At 35.1% G+C, this 23230-nt stretch overlaps 1 protein-coding gene across 14 annotated transcripts in view; it reads left to right on the plus strand.

The window, feature by feature from the left end:
* FRYL (FRY like transcription coactivator) overlaps window positions 1–23230 on the plus strand; it is a 161152-nt gene that overhangs the window by 122761 nt on the left and 15161 nt on the right. For 8 of the 14 annotated variants that reach the window (XM_064653933.1, XM_064653937.1, XM_064653938.1 and 5 more), the window contains 16 exons: window positions 957–1161; window positions 1527–1648; window positions 2119–2309; window positions 3010–3104; window positions 4097–4704; window positions 5264–5361; window positions 6333–6503; window positions 7562–7702; window positions 9261–9458; window positions 10705–10866; window positions 11109–11183; window positions 11625–11808; window positions 14415–14620; window positions 15618–15788; window positions 18827–19080; window positions 21194–21401. In XM_064653933.1, coding sequence (XP_064510003.1) covers window positions 957–1161; window positions 1527–1648; window positions 2119–2309; window positions 3010–3104; window positions 4097–4704; window positions 5264–5361; window positions 6333–6503; window positions 7562–7702; window positions 9261–9458; window positions 10705–10866; window positions 11109–11183; window positions 11625–11808; window positions 14415–14620; window positions 15618–15788; window positions 18827–19080; window positions 21194–21401 — 3089 coding nt within the window. The remainder of the gene's footprint in view (window positions 1–956; window positions 1162–1526; window positions 1649–2118; window positions 2310–3009; window positions 3105–4096; window positions 4705–5263; window positions 5362–6332; window positions 6504–7561; window positions 7703–9260; window positions 9459–10704; window positions 10867–11108; window positions 11184–11624; window positions 11809–14414; window positions 14621–15617; window positions 15789–18826; window positions 19081–21193; window positions 21402–23230) is intronic. The other 6 variants (XM_064653939.1, XM_064653940.1, XM_064653931.1 and 3 more) reach the window with 3 other exon arrangements.

The raw sequence follows: 23230 nt of genomic DNA on the forward strand, positions 1-23230 counted from the left end.
TGTTTATTGGTTACCAGAATACTTTTTTGACATACTACCTTCTAATGTTCACATTAACATTACAATATTGTAATTATACAGAACACTATATGTTTTCTACGTATCTCTTTATGAAGGGAATGTTTTAATGATGAGAGCCTATTGTAGTTTCTAAAGAAATCTAAATTAATTCTTTTTTTTCTGAAATGTACTATTTCATATTATTTCAGTAGGTGGCAGCATATTGCCACACAATTGTTCATTCTCTTTTGTTCACATTTGAAGTGGTTTTATTACTAACCAAAAAAACTCATCTGATTTGTGAATTTGGGTTTTGTAGCAATGAGGAATTAAAAAGTGTATAGTGGAAGAACTCCTTTATGTGAATCTGTTTGGCAGAACTTCATTGGTGCATCTGTACAGTGATGTATACAAACCATTTCCTTCATAATATTTGCAGTTTTGGGTCAAACTGTCTAATTGTGACACGATATTCTGCTATTACTAAAACTAAAATGTCTGATAGAAACTACAGTAAGGTCAGCATCAAACATTTCCAGCTGGTGATTAAGATAAGGTGTTAAGGGATATGCATGCCTAGCACAAGGCATGGGTCTTAACAAAAAATTTATCTGCTCATTATTAGGAAGTAAGTTTCTATAATTTGTTTAAACTTATTGAGTTGAGATGCCTAAGAAGCTGATGAGCTGTCATATTACTAGTACAAAATCAAACATAATACAGTGGTTTTAAACAGGCAATTCCCTATTAAAAGTCATGTAAGTCAAGTGAAGACTTCTCATATAGCAGACTTGTTGATTTCATTGAAATTACTGCATCTGTTAATTTATTCTCTTTAAATTATTCTCATTACATTTGCTAAGTCAGTGATTTTTTTAGAGGGCTGTTTTTTCTTTTGATATGTTTAATATTAACTGTCAACTTAAAAGCTCATAATTACCTTGTTTTTATTTCAGCAGGTGTTCATGATTTTATACCTGATTACCAGCCCTCCCCAATGACAGACTCAGGGCTTAGTTCAAGTTCTACCTCTTCTAGCATCAGTTTAGGAAATACAAGTGCTGCCATTTCTCAACTGCACACCACAATCCTCAACGAGGTTGACATTTCAGTAGAGCAGGATGAAAAAGTGAAAACTCTAATAGAATTTATTACCTCAAGGTAAGATATCAATTTTCATTTTTGTCATGACATGTATTTTGTGGAAAAATGGCAAACCCCTTACTATTTAGCATCATACTGTCTAATTCTGTTTCTGTTTTATCACCAGTAAGTGATTTTATCTAATACAGCTCTAACTTTCCATCACTTCCTGAGAATTTTGTCTTAACTTCTTGTATATTTGTGTAATATTGGGCAGTTGTCAAACTTCTTTCCTATTCATGTCTGCAGTTCTAGATGGTTTCTTTTACATGGCAGGTAGTAGATTCTCTTGCAGTTAACCTTAAAGTTCAAATTTAATTTAAGTACTATTAATGACAAAGGCTATGTTTTATGTTCTGTTTACTCTCTTTTTATATTTTTAGGAAAAGAGGCCCACTGTGGAATCATGAAGATGTTTCAGCCAAGAACCCTAGTATTAAGAGTGCTGAACAGTTAACTGTGTTCTTAAAGCATGTGGTATCTATATTTAAACAGTCTAACTCAGGTATGTTGGAAAACAAGTCAGTGCATGATCGAATGTCCAAGTCCGCAAACTAAATGAATATTTTTTTAATGCATGTAAACATACAGGCTATCTATAAAATCACTGTAAGTAATTGCTTACTGCTTCTAAAAAATATATTTTTTTATGTGTGGCACATTTCAGTTCATGTATCTGTTATGACAGATTTAAATCTAATCTTTTAGGAATGAGAAAAAATATCTTATTAATTTGTTGTGAACACATAATATTCAGGTCATAAATGCTTTAATCTCTGAAAGTCTTTCAGTATTAACTATACAAGTTTATTTTCCTGTAAAGATTTTTGAAACTAATACTGTTTGAGAGAAATATAGAGGATATGAGGGTATTTTAAAGTTAGGAATGACTTTGGCAATTTACTCTTCAGTAAATTCAAGTGGATTTGTTTTTTTATAAAGCAGCGTTGCTTGAGTATTTACTTGCTTTTGTAGGAGGATATCAATTGGAACGCCGTCTCAGTGAAGTTGCTTTGCAAACTGCGCTTTCCTGCTCCTCTCGACATTACGCTGGGAGGTCCTTTCAGATTTTCAGGGCTCTGAAGCAGCCTCTCACTCCATCTACACTTTCTGATGTTCTCTCCAGACTAGTAGAAACTGTTGGCGATGCTGGAGAAGAAGCTCAGGTACTTGAAATTTTCCCTCCATTTTATTAGAAAGCTAAGTGGGCGTGAAGGGCATGCTTGCATTACTAGTTTAATGACAGCAAAATATGAAAGCATTATTTTATTCAGTTGCTTTTTATGTTTAAATATTTCAAATGTCAAAACAGTTTTAATTGTGATTCTTTCTGAATTTTCACCTAATTAGCTGATGAAATGATGAGTTGTGCACATTCTCCTCTACAGCAATAGGAATTTTCAGAGAGTTTAATCATCTCTTTTCTGAAAACACCTTCTCTTTCATTGTTGTACAATACTGAGATCAGCCATATAGAAAATAATTTAGGTTTTCTTCAATGAAGAACTTAACCTGAAAAAGTGTTAACAATCATTCAACTTAGTGTCCTTGTACATCCAAAGAGTGGATCTGATCTTCTAATTCTGCAAAATGAGTGTCTAAATGACTCCATCCTTCAGTTCATCTTTAAAAATAATGCAAACCAGAATGAATTTGGTGAATACTTAAAAATAAATGGAAGTTTTTCCTTATCCTGGAGCTGTACTGCTAATTCGAGTCTCATCAGGATTGTGTTCTAATTGAAACATGAAATAATTTAGTTACTGATACTGTTTTTTTTTTATTTTTATATTATTACTCAGTAGATTTTCTGTGATATTCCTTGTGCATACTGCATAATTTATAATGGCTTGTGACTTTCCCCAGGGTTTTGTCATAGAGCTGCTTTTGACTTTAGAGTCTGCTATTGATACATTGGCTGAAACCATGAAGCATTATGATCTGCTTTCTGCCCTTTCTCAGTAAGTTCTTTTATTAGTCAAGCTACATTATGCTTATTTATACATTTGAATTACTAAAAATCTGTATTAAAAATGTAATTAAATGTTTTCTTGTTTTCTTTGCAGAATAGTTGTATCCGTATAGTGAAATTGCTTGCTCTTCTATGTTTTTATTATTCTGCCCCAAACAAAACTTCTAGATTTCCTGAAAAGGATCTTTGCTACCTTTCCAATTCACCTTCTTGGGTCCAATTTAATTTTACAGAATAGGTATTCAAGGTGCTCCTCATGGCTCAGTTCTTAAATGTGTGGTCAGTTCTTCTGAAGCTTCTCAAAAATATAGGCACTGTCTTAGGCCTCAATTTTGTTGTCCATATATGAGAAGTGTAGTTGAACAGTCTGAGTCATTTGTGTGTCTCATCACAGTTGGGAGTGATTAGCTCAATGGCTTTTTATCAAACTGAAAAATATCCCTGAATGTACAGACATCTATTCTTTGTTTGACTTCCTTGCAAAGTTTTTGAAAATGTTGAAATTTCTTGGAATATATTCAATTTCTCAGTATGAGAACTGGAAGATGTTGGTTTTCCTAAGTCAGATACTTCAGACAGATATATGGTAATAAGCAAATTCATTCATTTCTCTACTTTTATCGCATCTATAAGTAAGTTGGGATGCTAGCTCATCACTTACAGGTAATCTTTTACATGCTATAGGCTAATTTTTCTGATTTTGCTGTGATTTTTTTGTATTCTGGGATTGTAACAAATAGATTAGGTAGAAGAGATAACAGGATGCTACAGTCTTGTCCTTATGTTGTAAGGATATTTTAATAATAGATACAGAAGTTTTGTGTTTACATATATTATAATAATCCTATGGTGATGAAGCAGAATATTCACTGCATGTGTATGTGATTAGTGTAACGTGTTTTTTCTTTCTTTCTTTTACTAAACTGTATGTTATTGAAGTATTTTGCATGGAATAATATGTAATATTGATTTTTATTTTAGAACCTCATACCATGATTCTGTAATGGGAAACAAGTATGCAGCTAATAGGAAAAGCACTGGACAGATAAATCTAAGCACAAGTCCCATTAATAGTGGCAGTTGTTTGGGATACTACAGCAATACAAGGAGTAATTCCTTGAGACTGAATTTAATCAGTGAACGGAGAGGCGACCGGCGACGGAGCAACACGCTGGATATAATGGATGGAAGGATAAATCATGGTGGAAGTTTGGCCAGGACTAGAAGCCTTTCCTCCCTGAGAGAGGGAGGAATGTATGATGTGCAACCCACTACTGACCCTGTCAACTTGATGGCCACTATATTTTGGATTGCAGCTTCGTTGCTGGAGTCAGACTATGAGTATGAATACCTTTTGGCTCTCAAGCTACTCAACAAGCTTCTTATTCACATGCCTCTGGATAAATCAGAGAGTCGGGAAAAGATAGAAAAGGTGCAGAATAAACTGAAATGGAATAACTTTCCAGGCCTTCAGCAGCTTTTCCTGAAAGGCTTTACTTCAGCATCAACACAAGAAATGACTGTTCATCTCCTCAGTAAACTCATCACAATCTCCCGGCATGCTTTGGTGGATCCTTCTCAGTTAGCAGGTATCTTTTGCAAATATGTAATAAAAAAACTTTTTTTCGTCAAATTAAGTGGAATCAAAATCAGAAGTAATTAGACATTTGCCTTAAAGAAAGACTTCAGTTAAATGTTTTTTGCAGTTGTCGATATTAACACTGCTGGATAGTGGGAATACATTACAGACCATGATTGTCTGAGAAGAAAGATTTCACGTAAACTTTATGTATTGGCTATTGCTTACAAGTGAGTTTCAAGAGCAGTGTATTATTTTTCATGATCTTGTGCTATCTCAATTAGTACTGTTTACACGTTTTTATAAACAATATGACTAGTTCCTAAAACTATCCAGTTTCATGGTAGTTTTGCTTAATTGGTCCAGTTTATTTTTGTACCTAACACAGGCACATCTATATATATGTTCTTCATAGATACACACTTAGATATGTGTATATATAGTTTATATGTTTATGTGAATGTATGTTTCATGCTGTAAGGGTTTTAAATACCGGATAACTCCACATTAAATTAAGTAATATTAAAAATCTTTAGGGCTCATATAACTGTGTTTATGTATGTGTTTAGGATTTCCCCTAAACATCTTGTGCCTGCTTCCTCATCTGATACAACATTTTGATAACCCAACACAGTTTTGTAAAGAAACAGCTGACAGGATAGCAAAGGTATGTAACATGATGCTTGGAAAAGTACCCAGGAGGTTATACCAGTGTTGTTTCTGCTTTGGGTTTTTATTTTTTGGCTCAGTTTATGTAATACTTCTACATGATTCTAATAGTAATATAAATAACTATGAAATGTTATTTTTTAAAGATGTGACCCAACCCTAATTTATATAGCTGGACATCATACCAACCCCTGAGTTTCTGTTTGCCAATGAAAAAACACATTTAGCTTATCTATAAAATTTAGATTTCAAGAAAAAATTTTCTTATTGATGATATCAGTTACTTTTTCTCACTTGTCCGATTTTTCCATTTGTCATTTAAAATGTAAACATAATCACATTTTAAGCGTTAATTTATTTCCTAATTTACTTATGAGAAGGAAGTGATCCTCACCTTTCGGATTAGTAGATGGAGAAGACTAGGTTTTGTGTTCTTTCTGTTACTTGTACACAGCGATTAATCCTGAAATATTTCTGAACTGTAGTGGCTGTTAAAGCAGTACATGGTGCAGACCAGCAGTCGCCAGCCAGGATGGTGTTGTGCTGGCCTGACAATCTGCCTTCTAAGGAAGAGTGTGGAAAGGGGAATAAGAAAGTGCTGTCTGGAATAGGAGATGCCCCTGGCTGCCCAGACTGTCATATGTGAACCCCTAAACTGTGCACAAGCTATCTCAAAGGAATACATGCCTGATGCAAATCCACACATTACTGATGTCCCTGAAATACTTGTGTTACTAAATCTAGGGTTACTAGTTGAGGTGTGTTTGGTATGATTAATAGATAAACTTGGAACATGGATGCCACAGTACCAAAATTTAACAGAAACTGTTAGTCATGCTTGTGTGATTAGTTCTATTTCAGTTATTAGAAAATGGAGTGAAATCTGGGAAAAGTGCATAATGACTTGTGAATGCTTGGATTAAAAAGATTATAATTTCTAATATGATTAAATATATTTTTGCTTTTCAGGTTTGTGCTGAGGAGAAGTCACCAACTCTTGCCAATCTGGCTCATATGATGAGTTTATACAGTACACACAGTTACTCCAGAGACTGTTCTAACTGGATTAATGTAGTGTGTAGATATTTGCATGACTCTTTTTCAGATGCCACATTTAACCTCATAACTTATCTTGCAGAGGTAAATTTTTAATAAAAGTGTATCTCATGTTGACAATTTCTTGCCATTTCCTTACTTTTTATGATTCTGAATACTGGGGGGAATAAAGTACATCTTCCATAATGGGAAAATAATACTAAAATGTTCTAGGATGGAAAAGGAATGACTACTGCCATTTTGGAGTGCAGTAATTTAAATGTAACTTGCAGTGATAATTCCTCTAATCTAATGAAAGAGCTCCTTTTGTGATAGGAGTGTTTGGTAGTAGTAATTTGTGTTCTGTACTACATGAATATACACTGTCTTGGCTTTTGCAAAATATGCTTAATGCACATTTTAAGAGACCTTTTTTAGCCAAGTGCACATTTAAAGATGTCTCTATCACAATCTAAAAAAATAATTGCAAAGTTCAATTGTAAGTATTGCATAATATATAAAAGATAATTTAAATTACTGAAATCACTGTATAATTCTGCCAGCTGTTCATACAGGAAAGCTGTTATTACCTTTAAAAAGTACCTTGTGTGAAAAGCTTCTGTAACAAACGTGGATAGTGCCTTCCTAAATCTTCATTCGTGAAGCCTAGCCATGATGATGTGTGAAAAGCTTGTAGAGCTTGTCCTTGAAGTGTATAATTTCAAACTGATGAAGATATTTTTAAAATATTTGTTCATTCTTACGAATGACTTTATATGTACTTCTTTTGTTCATAAAACTGTGTTAACCAACCTTCTTAAAGACGTAGCTGCAATTGTTTTTCCTACAACTTTAAGGTTTCGAATTTGTATGAACACTTCTATTTAGTGAGAAGTGTTTTATTGTTAGGTGCTTTAGATCTGTGCTAACAAATATGTCAAAATTCAGTGGGAAAATTAATCAGGACAAAAACCATTGTTCTATTGCATTACTGGTTTTTAATGCTAAAACAAAGGTTTGAAAAACAGGAAGTGGTACATTTCAGTTTCTTGGAGGGAAAAATAAATGTGTGTGGAAGTTAGCTATAGTTTAATGTTTGCTTTCATTTTTTGTTACCATTAAAAGCCCTAATTAAATTTTGTGTTTTATAAAACTTTTTTTAGCTGTTAGAGAAAGGGTTATCCAGTATGCAACAGTCCTTGCTGCAGATCATTTACAGTCTTCTGAGTCATATTGACCTATCCACAGCACCAGTGAAGCAATTTAATTTGGAAATCATAAAAGTTATTGGTAAATATGTTCAGGTAGGTACTCCGAAGAACTGTAAAAGGCTTTTCTGCTTATTATCAAAGTGGTATCAAAATTACGCTTGAATTTTGGGCAGAATTTATTTCAGATATAAAAATAGTTGTTTGAAGTAGGATTCCATAGGGTTATTTTTCCTATGTAGTTTATTCACTAGATGCTTATGTATTGTCCAGTGTGATTTGCATCATGTGGGACAAGTTATCTGGTTGAATGTACATCTGTTCGCAGATACAGGCTACTCCTCATATGCAGTTAAAGGAGATGATCCTTCAACTACTAAAATATAAGGAAATGTTTACTGCTAAGCTGCACAAATGTTTTATTTATGTGTATCTGTTTTAAAAAGAAAGTTTTATGGTTAAATGCATATTTAAACCACTTTCAGTAATACATCTGTGAGGAACGTTAAGGTGCACCTTAATAAAATTGAGTGCATTTTTTGTTAGATAAAGTCCCCAAAAGATGAACCATAGTGTTTTGCCCAAGGTAATTTGAGCCTTTGTACATGGAACACAAATTCACTGAAAATCTGTTTCACAGAAGAAAGTCTAGCATCTTGCTGAAAGATTTTATAAAAATGCCTGGAGCATAAAACCATTTCAGTGCACAACATTCTCTTTTTTTATCCCCTCCTTTTCTTTTTTCTCTGAATTCCATTATTGCCAAATGTATTTCAGTCAAATGGTTTAATCATAATTAACCAGGAAGAGTAGTGGTCCCTGGATGTTTTGTTACTGATGGATATGTGCTTTAGATATTGTGCTCCTGTCAGAGTACATTAGGCAAAATGGAATGATTAGCGTTAACTATAGTTTTTATGGCCTGGCAGCTGCTTGCTTTACCTCTGACCTTTATCTGAGCTTTCTGTGCAAGCCCACACTACCATGGAACGTAATCTTAATTAGAAGATATAAGCTTTCAAAAGAATGGTACTAGCGAAAAAATATTCCAGAGAGGTTACCTTAACTCAGGCTCCGCCTCTCATATTCTCATTTTTTTTCCCTGGCTTTTTTTAAGCACTCCATTGGTTTGATGGAGTAAATGTTTTTACTTTTGATTTGTAAATGTTTTCACTTTTTTAAGATCTTTTATATTTCCTCATGATTTCAAGCACAAAATAGTTTTGTTTGTTTCAAAATCAGTTCACTCTATCCATAATGTAAAATAATTAAAGATACCAAGAAGTGGCAGTTTTTAAATACTATCATTTTTATCTCCTGGGGCATGAAGGGCAGATACTTCAGGCAGTGGTAAAAACCAGTGTAACTACAGGGACTGAGGGACATGGGACAGAGTCTGGTGTGGCTGGCATCGTGACTTGGAGCTAATGAGCCTGCCTGGCTGGCCCTGACCACCCACATGGGATGGCCTGGTACCTTGCCACTGCTTTCCTGGCACTTCAAGGTCTGAAGCTTCCCACCTGTGCTAGCACCTTTAGCCACGTGTAAAGGATCACAGGTTTTGATTTGAGGATTCTTGCAAAATCCTACTGTACGTGAAAGTTGCTGTCTTGGTTGAAGTGATTGTTTTGTGATTTGTGTATGTTCTCTTTAGAGTCCATATTGGAAGGAAGCCCTTAATATTTTGAAACTGGTAGTGTCTCGATCTGCAAGCCTTGTTGTGCCTAATGATATTCCGAAGTCTTATGGAGGTGACATAGGTTCTCCTGAAATCTCTTTCACGAAAATTTTTAATAATGTCTCGAAGGAGCTACCTGGGAAGACCTTAGATTTTCATTTTGATATATCAGAGGTAATTATTACATTTAAATAACAACACAGTAATGACTTGCTGTTGCAAACTCAGGTGTTATTTTCTGTTAGCCTTCTATGTTTACATGTTTTAAAATAAGTATAAGTTGTAAGAGTGGCAGAGGTTGAAATTTTTCATACTTGTAATTAGAGTCATACTGGAAGATAAACTTTGAATTCTTTTATGTTGCGTTTTTGCCTTTTCTCCCTTTTGAATGTCTGGAGAGTTAATTACTAGAAGTCAATAAGATTATTCTCAAGGGTATTTCAGCTATGTCAGAGAGCAGAATAATGCAGATGGCTGCTACTTGCAGCTGAACATTGCAGGCTTTCAACAAATGAAGGGTTGTGCATTCAAGGACAGAGAGGATTAAAACCCTGTACAGTTTTGGCATGACTTTGGAAGGGGGAGGAAATATAGAAGAGAGAGTAAGATACAAAATACAGGAAACTCAATGTGAGAGGGACACAACTGGAGAAGAACCTCCTGTGGTTAAAAACATCACCCCTACCCCTTATAAGGGTTCAGTAGAACTGAGAATAATACAGCTGATACTTATTCTGTGTCTGAAAAGGGGAGTGGCCAAGTGACTGCATTGTAATATAGAGTTGTGAAAATTGTAGAAACTTTAGAAGTGATCAGAAGTAAGGGCTTCTGATTGAAACTAACCCCAGATAATGATTGGAGATACAGATGTCTTAGGAGCATTACTTGAATTGGTAAGTAAATTCACTACTGGAAGTGCATGCAGATAACTGAAAGACAAGAAAACCGAGAGACAAGATGAATTCCCACAGAGTTCACTGGAATAGCATTTGCTGTTGAAAGAACTGAATTTGATCTTTGTTTTTTCAGAAGTGTGCATGTGTTTGTGATGTTGCTGGTCTGTGAAAACAATTGTTAATGGCAGGGAATGATGCTACAGAGAAGCTTTGCATATTTTAAACTTGGAACACAGTTGGTTTTAAAGTGTGCTTAAAAATACAGTTTGATCCTCAGCATAAAATGTGCATAATTCGAAAATACACAAGTGGGCAGAATGGCAGCTTGCTGCGTAGGGTACAAATATTCAGCTTTGTATTCCCCAGTGTACTGAGGCTCAGTGGATTAGACATGGGCTTTACAGAATGCTTACAAACAGGACAAGCCCTCCTACATTTTATATAATGCTAAATTCTAAAATCAAGTATGTATTCTTTACTAATATAGATTTGAATTTTAAGAAAGTGTTTGTTGCCTTTGCTAGACACCAATTATTGGGAATAAGTATGGTGATCAACACAGCGCAGCTGGTAGAAACGGGAAGCCAAAAGTCATTGCTGTCACCCGGAGCACTTCTTCAACTTCTTCAGGCTCCAATTCAAATGCACTAGTTCCTGTCAGCTGGAAGAGACCACAGCTGTCTCAGGTACGTTGTGTCTCAAACACTTTATACATATATTGGAGACAGTGTTTATGAATGTATTAAAAAAACCTACTGAAGTGTATTGTGTCTTAATAAACCAGTAAATGAATACAGCATAAACTAAAAGCTAATACTGGCAAAAAGAAAAAATTTTAAGATTCTTTTTAGAGGATGTCAGCATGCACTGTGACTAGGTAAAAATGCAAATGTCATGCTTATGTGATTGCCTTTGGTATATTTTTCAGAGAAGGACTAGGGAGAAGCTAATGAATGTACTTTCTCTGTGTGGTCCCGAATCTGGTCTTCCCAAGAATCCTTCAGTAAGTGGTGATGGTGATTTGTTTTGGTTTTTAAACTCAAGTAGTGGAATGCTATTGCATTTTTAAGTATTGGTGAAGTTGTGAACAGCAGGTTTTGACAAACTAGTTTCGGTTCAGCAGTTCACAAATCCAGTTGAAAAATTAGAGATGGAATCATAAGTAATGAATTACTGTTACTCCTCAAGAAGTCCAATGGGCATGGTTCTTTATTAACCAGACTTCAAAACACTATTTAATTTCAGCCAAAACTAATGTTGCTGTCTCAGTGACTTTAGGTCAGTCTTCTAGGGAGAGGGCTATATGTTTTGCCCTGGTATTATCAGTATAGCTGTACTCGTGCTGGCTGCCTGTAATGCCATTAAATGGCAGGAAGCAGGATACATGACTTTAGGAGTTAGAGAAACTGGAAGGTTTTATTTCTATTTTTTATCTTATGTGCAGGTTGTGTTTTCTTCTAATGAAGACTTGGACGTTGGAGATCAACAAACTAGTCTAATTTCAGCAACAGAAGAAGTGATTCAAGAGGAGGAAGTGGCTGTAGAAGACAATACCAGTGAACAACAATTTGGAGTTTTTAAAGACTTTGACTTTTTAGATGTTGAATTGGAAGATGCAGAGGTGAGACCTTGGGGTTTCTTCTGTATATTTCCATTTGAGAACATTTTAAAAATAAGGTTGTGTTGGTGCAATTCTAAGGAATTGGTAGCTCTACTAACTAATCCAATTCAGAAGAATTTATGACATCATTGAGCTCATCTAGATAAAGAAACCTGTGTCACAAACTTCGCAGTGTTAAGTTGTTGCAAATTGTTGGATGGTTTCTGGGGGAAGAGATGAGATTTTTTGGGGGGAGTTAAGTGAAAGAAAGTGCAGTGATATGACAGTATAAGCCAATTACAGCATGAACACCTGGGTATCATACAGTAGAAAACTTAATTATGGAACAATATGTTAAGAAAATGGCATAATTTTTGTTTCTGATATGTTTCTGGATTTTGAAAACATGACAAGGCTTTCAAAGTGACAAACTGTACGATACACTATCTCATCATATATGACTGACTTGCTCTCTATGATTGCTTGCACTGACTTTAACATTATATCTGGTTTATTGCAGTTCTTACATTTCCTCCATTTCTCCTCCTGTCAAAAAGAGATGGGGGAAGTAAAACAAAATTAATTCTCAAGTATTGAGAAATAGTAAGGATTCTGTTAACAATTGTTACTTGCTTCAGACAAGAATTTGCTGAAGCTTAAAAACGTCAAATGCTTTGTAGTTTCTCGCAGTGGTTTCATTAGTCTATGCAAAATATTGAATTAGAATGGAGACCCTTGCTGGTCATGAGTCCACAAGCTGCTAAGAATATCTGCCTGTCTATTCTTCTCCTGATTTATCTAGCCCTTTTTACAAAATCCTGGGGTTTTTCCCCCTAATACTTTGGTTTTATCTCACTTTCCTCTTGCTTCCTGTGTATTGCCTCACTGCAGCTAATATTTGAACCTTCTAGGGAAAGTACAGGCTCATTATGGTCTATTGCATAGATGTAACCACACACTACACAGACACAATTTCCTGTATTTAACACAAGTAGTCAAAGCAGTTCAAAATTGATGCTCAGTAGTAGTAAAACATGATTTTAATACTAGATAGGATTCTGCAGGTAGGATGCCAAAAGTTGGAAACTTGCCAAACCAAGTTAACCTTTAACTTCATTTTCTGTGTTATTTTAATAGCGGATCATAATTAAGAAAAAACTGTTTCTTTCTTATTACTTACCTGAATGAAACATGTAGTACTATACTCGGAAAAAATGTAAAAGCACAGATTGTACATATGTAGGGTCTTCCATATAAATTGTGCACTTGATATAAGATTTCTGCCTAGTTTTGCACCAAAAATATAGAATATTCTTTATTGCTAATAATTAAATGTCAACAGTATGAACTGGGGCTTTTCCATTAAAATCTGAGTAATATTCAAGTTGAACTTAAGTGGTTCAGCCTGCAGTAGTAGTACTTTGTTGTAGTTGGAATTCTTTTGCTTTGCCATAACTTTTCATCTTTTTTTTTTGAGCAAAAGAAATCACTAAGAGAGAAAGAGACTACAAAATATTTAGTTTGCTTTACATATTTAATGCATCATAGTGATCTCCTAAGTCACCACAAGATACTCTGTTGGGGCAGTTTTGGAACCACATTTGGGGCTAGATGTGGTGTTTTAGTAACTGTCTGTAGACTGGTGAACTTCACCGGGTTTTCCATATTACTTAGATGAATTGTTGAAGGTTGACAAAATGTGTGAGAAAATCAAAGATCGTTATTGTACTTGGGAATTAAAACAGCTATGTCTTAAAGTTATGGATTTCACTTAGCATGGTGGTTATTTGAAACCCAGATACCTTAGCTTTAAAATGTGCCAAGAGAATGGATCCAGCTATTGGTGTCCAGGTGCACTTTATAAAACTGACACAAAGTAGCTGGTAAAACAGTTAATGACAACATCGTCCTTTCTACACCGTGTATATAATTAATGTTGGTGGTGCTTTGTCAGCTGGATGTGGTCAGTATAGATTCATGTGTGTTAGTGAAAGAATTCCATCAATGTTTGTTGAAACAGTTGCTTTACATGTTACGCTAGAGAAAATGTATCATGAGCATGCTGGTTTTAGTGTTTTGTCATCAGTTTGTTTATTTTTTTAATCAATCTCTCATTAGAAAGAGACATTAAATACTAGCTTTTTGACTAAAGCTTTTTTTCAGAGCTTGAATCAGTCTTTTACTGTTGGCAAATCTTATGTAATAAAACATTTTTCCCTGGTTCTAGAGTATCTTTCAGTGTTTGTCCTCGTTCTTTCTAATTATATGTGTTTTCCTTTTTGCTAACCAGGAGCTGCAGGTAAGTTGCAGCCTGGTGCCCTGGCTTGTTCATCTGTTGTTGTCTGTGATGTGTTTGTTTTTCTAGTCAGATTATAAAATCAATACTGGTATAGTTCTAGATTATATACTGAGTTACTTTCCAAGAAGATATTAAAAAGATTTCTACTTCATTTGCCATATATTTTAATTTATATAAACATTTTAAAAGGTATTTAAAATTTTAATAAAATTAAAGGGCTGATTGAAACTCTGTTCATAACGCATTCAGTACTTGTGTTCTCTCTGTTGCATTTGTGTATTAATTTAATTATGCTGAAATTCCTACATACATATGTATGCAAACTTTTTTATTACAGGGTGAAAGCATGGACAACTTCAACTGGGGCGTTCGTAGGCGCTCTCTGGACAGCATTGACAAAGGAGACACACCGTCCCTTCAGGAATGTCAGTACTCCGGTAGCACACCGAGCTTGAACTTGACCAACCAGGAAGATACTGATGAGTCTTCAGAAGAAGAAGCAGCACTGACTGCAAGTCAGATACTGTCTCGTTCACAGATGGTAAGTTATTTTTGGATGTGGCACTTAGTGCCATGGTCTAGTAACCACGGCGGTGTTGGATCAAGGGTTGGACTGGATGATCTCAGAGGTCCTTTCCAACCCGGCTGAGAACTTAAGCTTTCCCCTTGCACTTTTAATGGATGAGTGTGGCTCACACTTTCAGACTAAGTGACATAATAAGGAACTAAATTAATGTGGCTAAGCTTCTTTTTCATAACAACATCAGTGAAGGAAAAATGTTATGTTACCACATTGGTGGTACATAACAAATTTATCATTCTAGTATAACATTAATTTTCTTAATGTTTTTACACTTACTATTAATACTGTCTATACACTTACTATTACTTTACACTTACTATTTTTGTTTAAATATAAGCACAAAATTGCATGTGTTATATAGTAAGGTTGTGTCTTTGCGGATTCCTAGCTCAAAAAAAACCCCAAAATGCTAAATAAGGTCAAGAGATTTAAGTGGTCATGTGGAGGTCTAACTTGTGTTTAACCACAGAGATTGCTAATTTAATTACAGATTTTGAAGCCTGTGTACTTATAAATGAGGAAAATTAAGAATGCTGGCCTCTCAGAAATCTCTATTCATTATATAAATTTATGAGAAAATTGACTTGATGGGGAGCAGCTCGATGGGTATGTTGCTTTTCAGACTTTAGGCAAAGTTTGTATTAATGTTGCCCCCAATAAAGTGCTCTGCTATTCAGTGGTTTTGGTCTAGTATTTAACCAGTGCCAAAAACCTATAAGAACAAGAAGGGAAATAATTTTCCTTAATGGAAAAACTTCTTTTCAGAGTTAAATGTTACAGAAATGCATGTGATGCTTGTAATGGTTTTAGTGTAAAGCTTTTAAATTTATAATATGTAAATAAATTCAGATAGCTAATGATACTGAAACAGCCTATTTTGAAACTAATGCATTTTCCCCCTGTAATTTATATGCTTACTGTAAAGAATTTCATGTTTTTTTCTTTTCTGTCTTAGTTAATCAGTGATTCTGCCATAGATGAAGCAGTATCAGATCATGCTGGTTTATCACTTCAGTCTCAAGATTCCACTAGCAGTGTGGGAACAGAAGAGGTGCTTCAAATCAGAACTGAGACCCCAAGTTTGGAGGCTTCTTCTCTAGATAACTCTAGCAACCAGCTGCCTGAGGTGGGGAGAAATGTGGGCTGGTGCATGGCTGATTTGGGCTCCTTCTAGTTCTAGTAGCAACTTCAGCTTTCTTTTCAACTGAATTTTCATCTGTTACACTGATTAGTTGATTTGCTTTTAATATTTCTAACCTGTTGGCATGTTCTTACGAAATGTTTCCTCAGTATGAAGACTACTTGAATGGACTGAGGGAACTTACCACAGGTTAAAAATATTATTGAAGGCGCTGATCATGATCATTTCATGGTGCAGAATGAAATAGGCTGATATTCAAGATGCTTTTACTTGATATGGTTGAAATCCTTCTTGAGCAACATTTTCTTTCAAACTCCTTTTTATTTCCCTTCCCCCTGCCCCCCCCCCCTTTTTTTTTTGCTTTCTTTGGGTTAATGTGATTGGTGCTATATGGGAATAAAACCTCAGGCCAGCTGTGTTAGGAGTTGGTTCCATTAAATAATCCTTTAAAAAGGACTACAGATGCTAGTGGTATACTTTTTCGGAAAGGCCCATGTGGACTCAGACAGTTTTCAAGCTAATGGCGGCCTGCAAATCTGTGAGTACTTCAGTTTATTGTTTTTAAAACTTTGGAATAATTTAAAATTTAAAAAAACACCCCTAATTTAAAACAAAACTCTCACCTGCTACAATTTTTGTAGAATTTAAGGTGGTTTGGTTTAGATGGACTTTCTATCTCTTCTGTTAAAATTATTTATGCTACTAGCAATCATATTTTTATTTGGATAAGCATTGCTAATCCCATCTTTAACAATACATGCAGTTTGATTGAGTTTTCCAGAAAATTAAGCCATTCCTATGTGTATTTGACTAACCAGTGCACTATGTACACTTGACTCTTCAGCTAACCTGGTGTAAACTGTCTACTGACTAGTTCAAGTGACTGGGGTTTCTAAACAAAGGTTTGTAGTTTACCTGCTCACTACCTAGAAAAATCACTTACTGATAGACACACCACAGATGCAGCTAATATTTAATGAAGAAAACTGTAAGAACAAAAGATGTATTTGGAGTAGAATAAAGGGAAAATGGCTGGTTTCCTGTGATAAAATCCTCACCTTTAAAGGTGTAATATTTTGACTTTTATAAAGTACTTTTCCCCACATTTTTTCATATTTTCTCGTTATGATTACTTATGTGCTTTTTTTATAAAGTGTTTTATTACATTGCAGTTGATAAATTGTCTCAACTGTAGTAGAATACCTGTGCTTAGATTGTCCAACAAATTGTCGCTTTGTAGGCTTGTCTACAATGTGCATTGTTGATCCAATGGAATTTTAGGTGGGCAAGAACACTTAATCTGGATGATTTTTTCCACATAGGACAGATGTTTTAGTTTAAGATTTCAAAAGCAAGAAGCAGTATATAAGGTGGAATTTTATAGGACAAAAATTAACCACAATAGAACTTGTCTTCTCCATTATTTGCTTGTGGTACATTCTCAGCTGTAACTCATTTTTACATTTTCATACTTCTTTCCAAGACTGCCCATGCCCTTAGGATTCATCATTCTTCTGCAGTTCCCTTTATAAAATCACTATATTTCTATAATCCAGGTGAAAATATTCACACAAATATTAACTAGTAATTTGCATATTTTCAAAAAGTGTACCCCTCATATGTACATCTACCAGTCATGACCAGTGCAGGTCTGTATCCTGTGTTAACGTCTATAACAGAAATGGACCATTGGTTCAATCCAAATTACTTTGCTGTGGTTTTGTAAAAGTGTTCTGCATTCCTGTGTGTCTTAGCTGCTCAGGAGGACAAAATGGCTGTTCTGTGCAATAAAATTCGAAATTTAACAAAAGAGTCATTAGAAGTGAAGTTGTGTCAAATGACAGCAGTGTCACGTCAAGGAGTACCACAGTGGAAGTGAGATGGTTAGGATCACTGTGCAAGAAAATTATATCATTCTGTTCAAAGCTGAATTGTCTTTTCTAATACATGTACAGTTATTTATTCTGTCAGAGGATCTGTTTTGATTGATGAAAACCACAAAATGATGTCTCTGCTTAGAGGCTGACCAAAGGTTTGTTGACCAGCTTTGGATATACCAGTAAAGGAAGATCAGCACTCTAAGAATGAAAATATGTGATAATTTGTGCCTTTAGGAAATAGCAAGTGTTACTTTTATTCCACAGAGAAATCCAATAAAAAGTTTCAGATTAATTCAGCATAACTTTAATAAATCTAAATTCCTCTGTTAAACATAGTGATGCTAATGAATATGATAATGCTATTGAAGGAAGAGGGAAGGGAGAAAGGGTCATTCTGATATTACCTACCTGAGTTTAATCATCCTCTCCCTGTAACTGCCAGTGATTGAAAGCCTACATTTAGAGATTCAGGGTTAAACCCTTAAGCTGCCCATATTTGAAGTAATGTAAAAATAATAAAAACAGTGGAATGTCCCTTTTCCATTGTTCATCTATTACACTGTTGATCGGTAGTTATGCTTTAGAAACTTGTTAAAATGGAGAGTGGAAAGGACAAGAAATGTTCTGTACTCGTTGTAGACTCCAAAGGCAAGCACGAGGCAGTCATTTTGATCCTTACCTAGAAAAGTAAAGTATGAAAGTCTTGATTGTGTTTGATGTCAGTGTTTGAGGCTGTTTGCTTATTTTTCTGTCAGTATTCTCTTAGCAGATTTAAATGAGTGTATTTGAGAGGTTGTATTTGCTCTGAATAAGTCACATTCTAAGATATTAATGTTTACCAGTTATAAGCATTACAAGTAGACTGCCTGTCTTTTTTCAAGTAAAACTCTGTGAACAAGGCAAAGAGCTGAACAGTTAAAGTATAAACCCTGAGACATGCTCAGTTGGTTGGTGCATGGTGCCAGTAACACTCAGGTCATGGGTTTGAGTCCTGTATGGGCCATTTACTTAAGAGTTGGACTTGATGATCCTTCTGGGTTCCTTCCAACTCAGAATATTCTGTGATAAATGGATATTTGCAAACAATTTTTAGAATACATAAGCCCTGACAATAAAATTAATAAAAGTATGTGTGATTCACAGGACGGCAGTTCAGCAGTAAGGGATGAACAGGTTAGCACTGCTAGTGAAGACACTGGGTCATATCTGCTACACGAACAACAAGACTGTCTGGTCTGTCATGAATCTCTGGAGTTGGAGGAGCCCCCAGAACTGGTAGAGGCAGCAGCTCCTGAAAGCTATTCCGAATCTGTCTGTGAAGAGGATGTCACTCTTGCTTTGAAAGAGCTAGATGAGAGATGTGAAGAAGAAGAAGCTGACTTCTCTGGTTTGTCTAGGTAAGATTAATATTGGTTATAAGTAACAGAAATGACATGTTATCGGTGCATGAATCAAGGAAAGTAGGCTTTCTTATGGTGTGGAGTTTTCCATTAATCTCCATAATACAAGAATATAAAATGATGGTTTGCATATCCAGACTAATTGGTTGATTCATTTTGCCTCAGTACTTTGCTCAACAGTTGTTTCTGGTACAGATAAAACAGCTGTGTGGGAAAACACAAGAATTCTTGAGTAAAAGAAATCTAGCACTTTTCATCATCATCAATGGTTTAGAAATGCGAAAAGAGGTCAGAGGGTGTTTTGGACCATTTTCTTGGCAGGCAGTAGCTGCAAGCAGTATAACATGGAAAAACCCTTGAACTGCTCTGACTTATGGCACCACCCAAAGACAGGGGAAAATGTAAATTTTTTATTTTTTTTTTTTAGAATCAAAGCTTCTGTAGAAATCGGATCAGTTTGTCTTTGAATTTGCCCAGGGTTTATTTTCATTGTTAAGATTAATCAGTCTCTTGTGTATTTCTAAAACGTTTTAAAGTAAAATAACATTTTTCCATTTTAATATAGAGAGGAAAAGTTAAAATTAGTCCTAGCTGGTTGAGTTGTATTTAAAAGGAAACTGTAAGTTCCTTGAAGGTAACAGTCTAAGAAGGAGGGAAAAAAAATAAGAAACCCCAAACAAGCAAATAAAAACTCAAAACAAAAACTGCAAACCAAAATAAACAGAAAAAAATCCAAATTGTTCTTAGGCTTGTTCATACTTAAAATTTGTTCAGAAGTTTAGACTGAATAATACAGAGACTTGATTTTATATAGGAACATAGACTTAGCATATATTCTGTCAGAGAGATCACTTTAGGAGCCTTTTACAGAAAAGAACACAACAGGACATGTAAAAGACCAAGTCATTTGCAAAGGTTGAAATTCAATCTTGTGATTCCAATATGCAACCTGTGGTAATAGACCTTGTAAGAATTAAAGGCTGGTACCATTTAAGAGCAGTTATTCCCTCATGTGCAATTGAAAAATCTCTTAAGGTTTTAGTTTATTTGCACTAAGCCAGTGAATGAAAAACCCCATGGCTCTAGTTTGAAGAGTGGCATAGGTGATAACAGTAGTTAAAAAATATCTGAAAATCTTTGTGAAACTTTGCTTACAGATTAGATTCAAAAGACTTGTGTCTTAGCTTTTGAGCTTTGTGCTACTCAAATGAAGGGATCTAAAAACAGCACCCACACTTCTTGTTCAAGACATGTTTAAGTGTTAAGGTGTACTTAGCGCTGCAATGAATGAGGCAGCTGTTAGAAAGAAAAACTGTATGTGTTGAAAAAAATTATTTTAACAAACTATCTGTGTACTTAGAATCCTCCTACACTTATTTTTGCTGCAGGAGTTCAATTATACAAGAAGAAATGTCAAAATGTATCATACCTTGTAATACAGAAACTTTAAGCTAATCATTAAGTTAATGATTCTAAGTAGTAGCATTGATTAACTTATAGCTGGGTATTTTTATTGGATGTTCGGTTCCTAATGGAAAGTATGACAGCAGAATGCTCCATTAAATTGATTGACCATAAAAATTAAAGTGTTTCGATCTATCTCCATTTGCTTATGTTACTTTAAACAGTTATAAAATAGTATTATACTGCTAAATGAGCTCTTGTGTTTCCCTTAAGGAAGGCCAAAATTTGTTATGTGTATTGGTGGACCATCTGTTCAGATAAATAAAAATTTGAAGAATTGAATGTTAATTCAGTTATTGGGGGCAAGAAAAAAATGCCAGTTTCTGAGTATATATATACAGTGCTCTCTATAGCTACATATAACCTACAGATAGCCCTTTGTCCGTAGATAAGCTTAGAACTTACATGTTTTAATAAAGTTTGGAGATATTTGAGAGTATATGCAGTTTTTAATATTGCAGTAGCAAAAGGTTTTGATTGTTAACTCTTTTCCTGGTTCATAGTTATCTTAGTTGATCCGTTATTTATTTTACAAAGTGCTACTCTGAATCCAAAATTCTTATTTTTTCTTTTTACCGAAGTGAAGGGGGTTTTTTTGCTAAAAAAAATTGCTGAGGAGTTAATTTCTGTTGTTTGTTATTTGTAGCCAAGATGAAGAAGAACAGGATGGTTTCCCAGAAGTACAAACTTCCCCACCTCCTTCGCCATTTCTTTCTGCCATATTGGCAGCTTTCCAGCCAGTGGCATATGATGATGAAGAGCAAGCTTGGCGCTGCCACGTCAATCAAATGCTGTCCGATACAGATGGATCATGTGCTGTCTATACATTTCATGTCTTCTCAAGATTGTTTCAGGTCAGTGAATTGCCAGTGCATGATTGCTTATCTGAGATCCTTCTCTCCTACTTTTAAAACTGTTCTTCTCATTGTAACTGCAAAAGCCACAAGATTATGGTAGCGAGATGCCTTAGAAAGCAAATCAAAAGCAGACCAAAAAACACATTGCTAGAAGAATATTAAAATGTCGTACACTATTTTTCCATGTGATATCTGATGTAGTCATTGTCTAGGAGTGATTCTGCTCAGGAAATAAAAAAAAAAGGCTCAAAAAACCAGTTCAGTGTTTCTTATAAGCTCTTAGTTCAGGTTGTATCCCTTCTTTTATTTTTTTGGACATCACCCAAGTTCTGTGTTGATTGCAGAATTAATGTCTTCCTCCTGGTTTTTTTGTGGGAGTCATTCTGATGGGATCACAGCATGACAAACATTAATGAATTTATCTTGCATTGTCTTGTGAGAAAAGGTTTTTTTTCTGCAGAGAAGTAATCGAAACACCAGGAGAGCCACTAAAGCTGGAGGTTTCAAATGCCTCTCTTTATTTGACTCATAGATCTGATATCCAACACAAAATGCCTAGGGCCAAATTTTTCTGGCTCCCTCCTCCTTATGTGTAGCGGATGGATTCTTTGCAAATTCCTATGGGATAGGAGAAGCATAATTAATCCATTTTATTTACAGGCAATGTGCCAAATGAGCTAAGAGCAGATTCAGAACTACAGACCAAGACCTTATGATTCCAGCCCTTTCTCTTATCTCTAGTATTAATTTGGCCTGCTTCTTGGGATGTCATAATAAATGAAAGCCCCACTCTAGCACATATTTTATCCAGTATGCATGGACAGGTTTAGAGTTAGTACCATGAAGTAACTTAAATCTGAAGAATTCATACTCAAGCTTATCCGTGGAATAACTTGCTTGCACATCTATACCCATTTTCCATTTTTAGTTGAACTAAGTATTTTGCCACAGCGTCATGAAATTCCTGTTACTGAATGTAGACTTTTGTCTTTTTGCTTCATCTACACATCAGGGATTTGGTTTCTCTGTATTATACCAAAGCTTAGCTACAGTTGCTTTTCACACATGCATTCATTTCCTGGAATTGGTAAAATGAGAGGTCATATTCTTTTGTGTTCATTAAACAGGGAGCCAGGGAGAAGGCTGAAACATTCTGTGGCTTGACAGGATAGTCCTCAGTCAGCTGGAAAGGTGGATACTGTGGAAAAATGTGCAATAGCAATCCAAGGTTCAAGCATGGGCAAAGAAACATTTCTGAGGAGTTGTTCCTGGATGCAGAGGAGGGTTAAAATGATTAAATTACACTCTAGAGGCCTTGTTTGATTGGACCTTTCCATTTTGCCTTCTGGTTCCTACACTGTGTTTAACTCTGCAGCTGTAAATATAATCTTTATATAGTTTATTTATAGTATGTAACTTCTAGGATTTATGAAATAATATATAACAGTGCATAATGTTACATTAGGCCAAGCTGATGGTCTGCAAAATCAAACATGATATATATAGGACTGATTTTTGAAGAAGATAGGAACCATGCAGGTGGCAGTTGTGGACGCAGATTGTGCTATACAGGTTGTATGCTAACTCGTAAAACTCTATTAGATACTCTCAGAGTGTATAAACACTTCAAAATAAGTTGAACTGTCTGTATTGCATAAAGACAAATAGTCATCCAGCTATACTAAGGCTAAAGGCCTAGATGTGAAAGGAGTAATTGTCTTTATAGGTCCAGGATTGATAGCATTTTCTGGAGCTAGTTTTACATGAATATCGAGAGCAAATTACATATTAGTTTGTCACTTAGTGATAAAAATACATGCTGTCAT

The sequence above is a fragment of the Pseudopipra pipra genome, chromosome 4 (assembly GCF_036250125.1).
Source record: "Pseudopipra pipra isolate bDixPip1 chromosome 4, bDixPip1.hap1, whole genome shotgun sequence".
Taxonomy (NCBI): domain Eukaryota; kingdom Metazoa; phylum Chordata; class Aves; order Passeriformes; family Pipridae; genus Pseudopipra; species Pseudopipra pipra.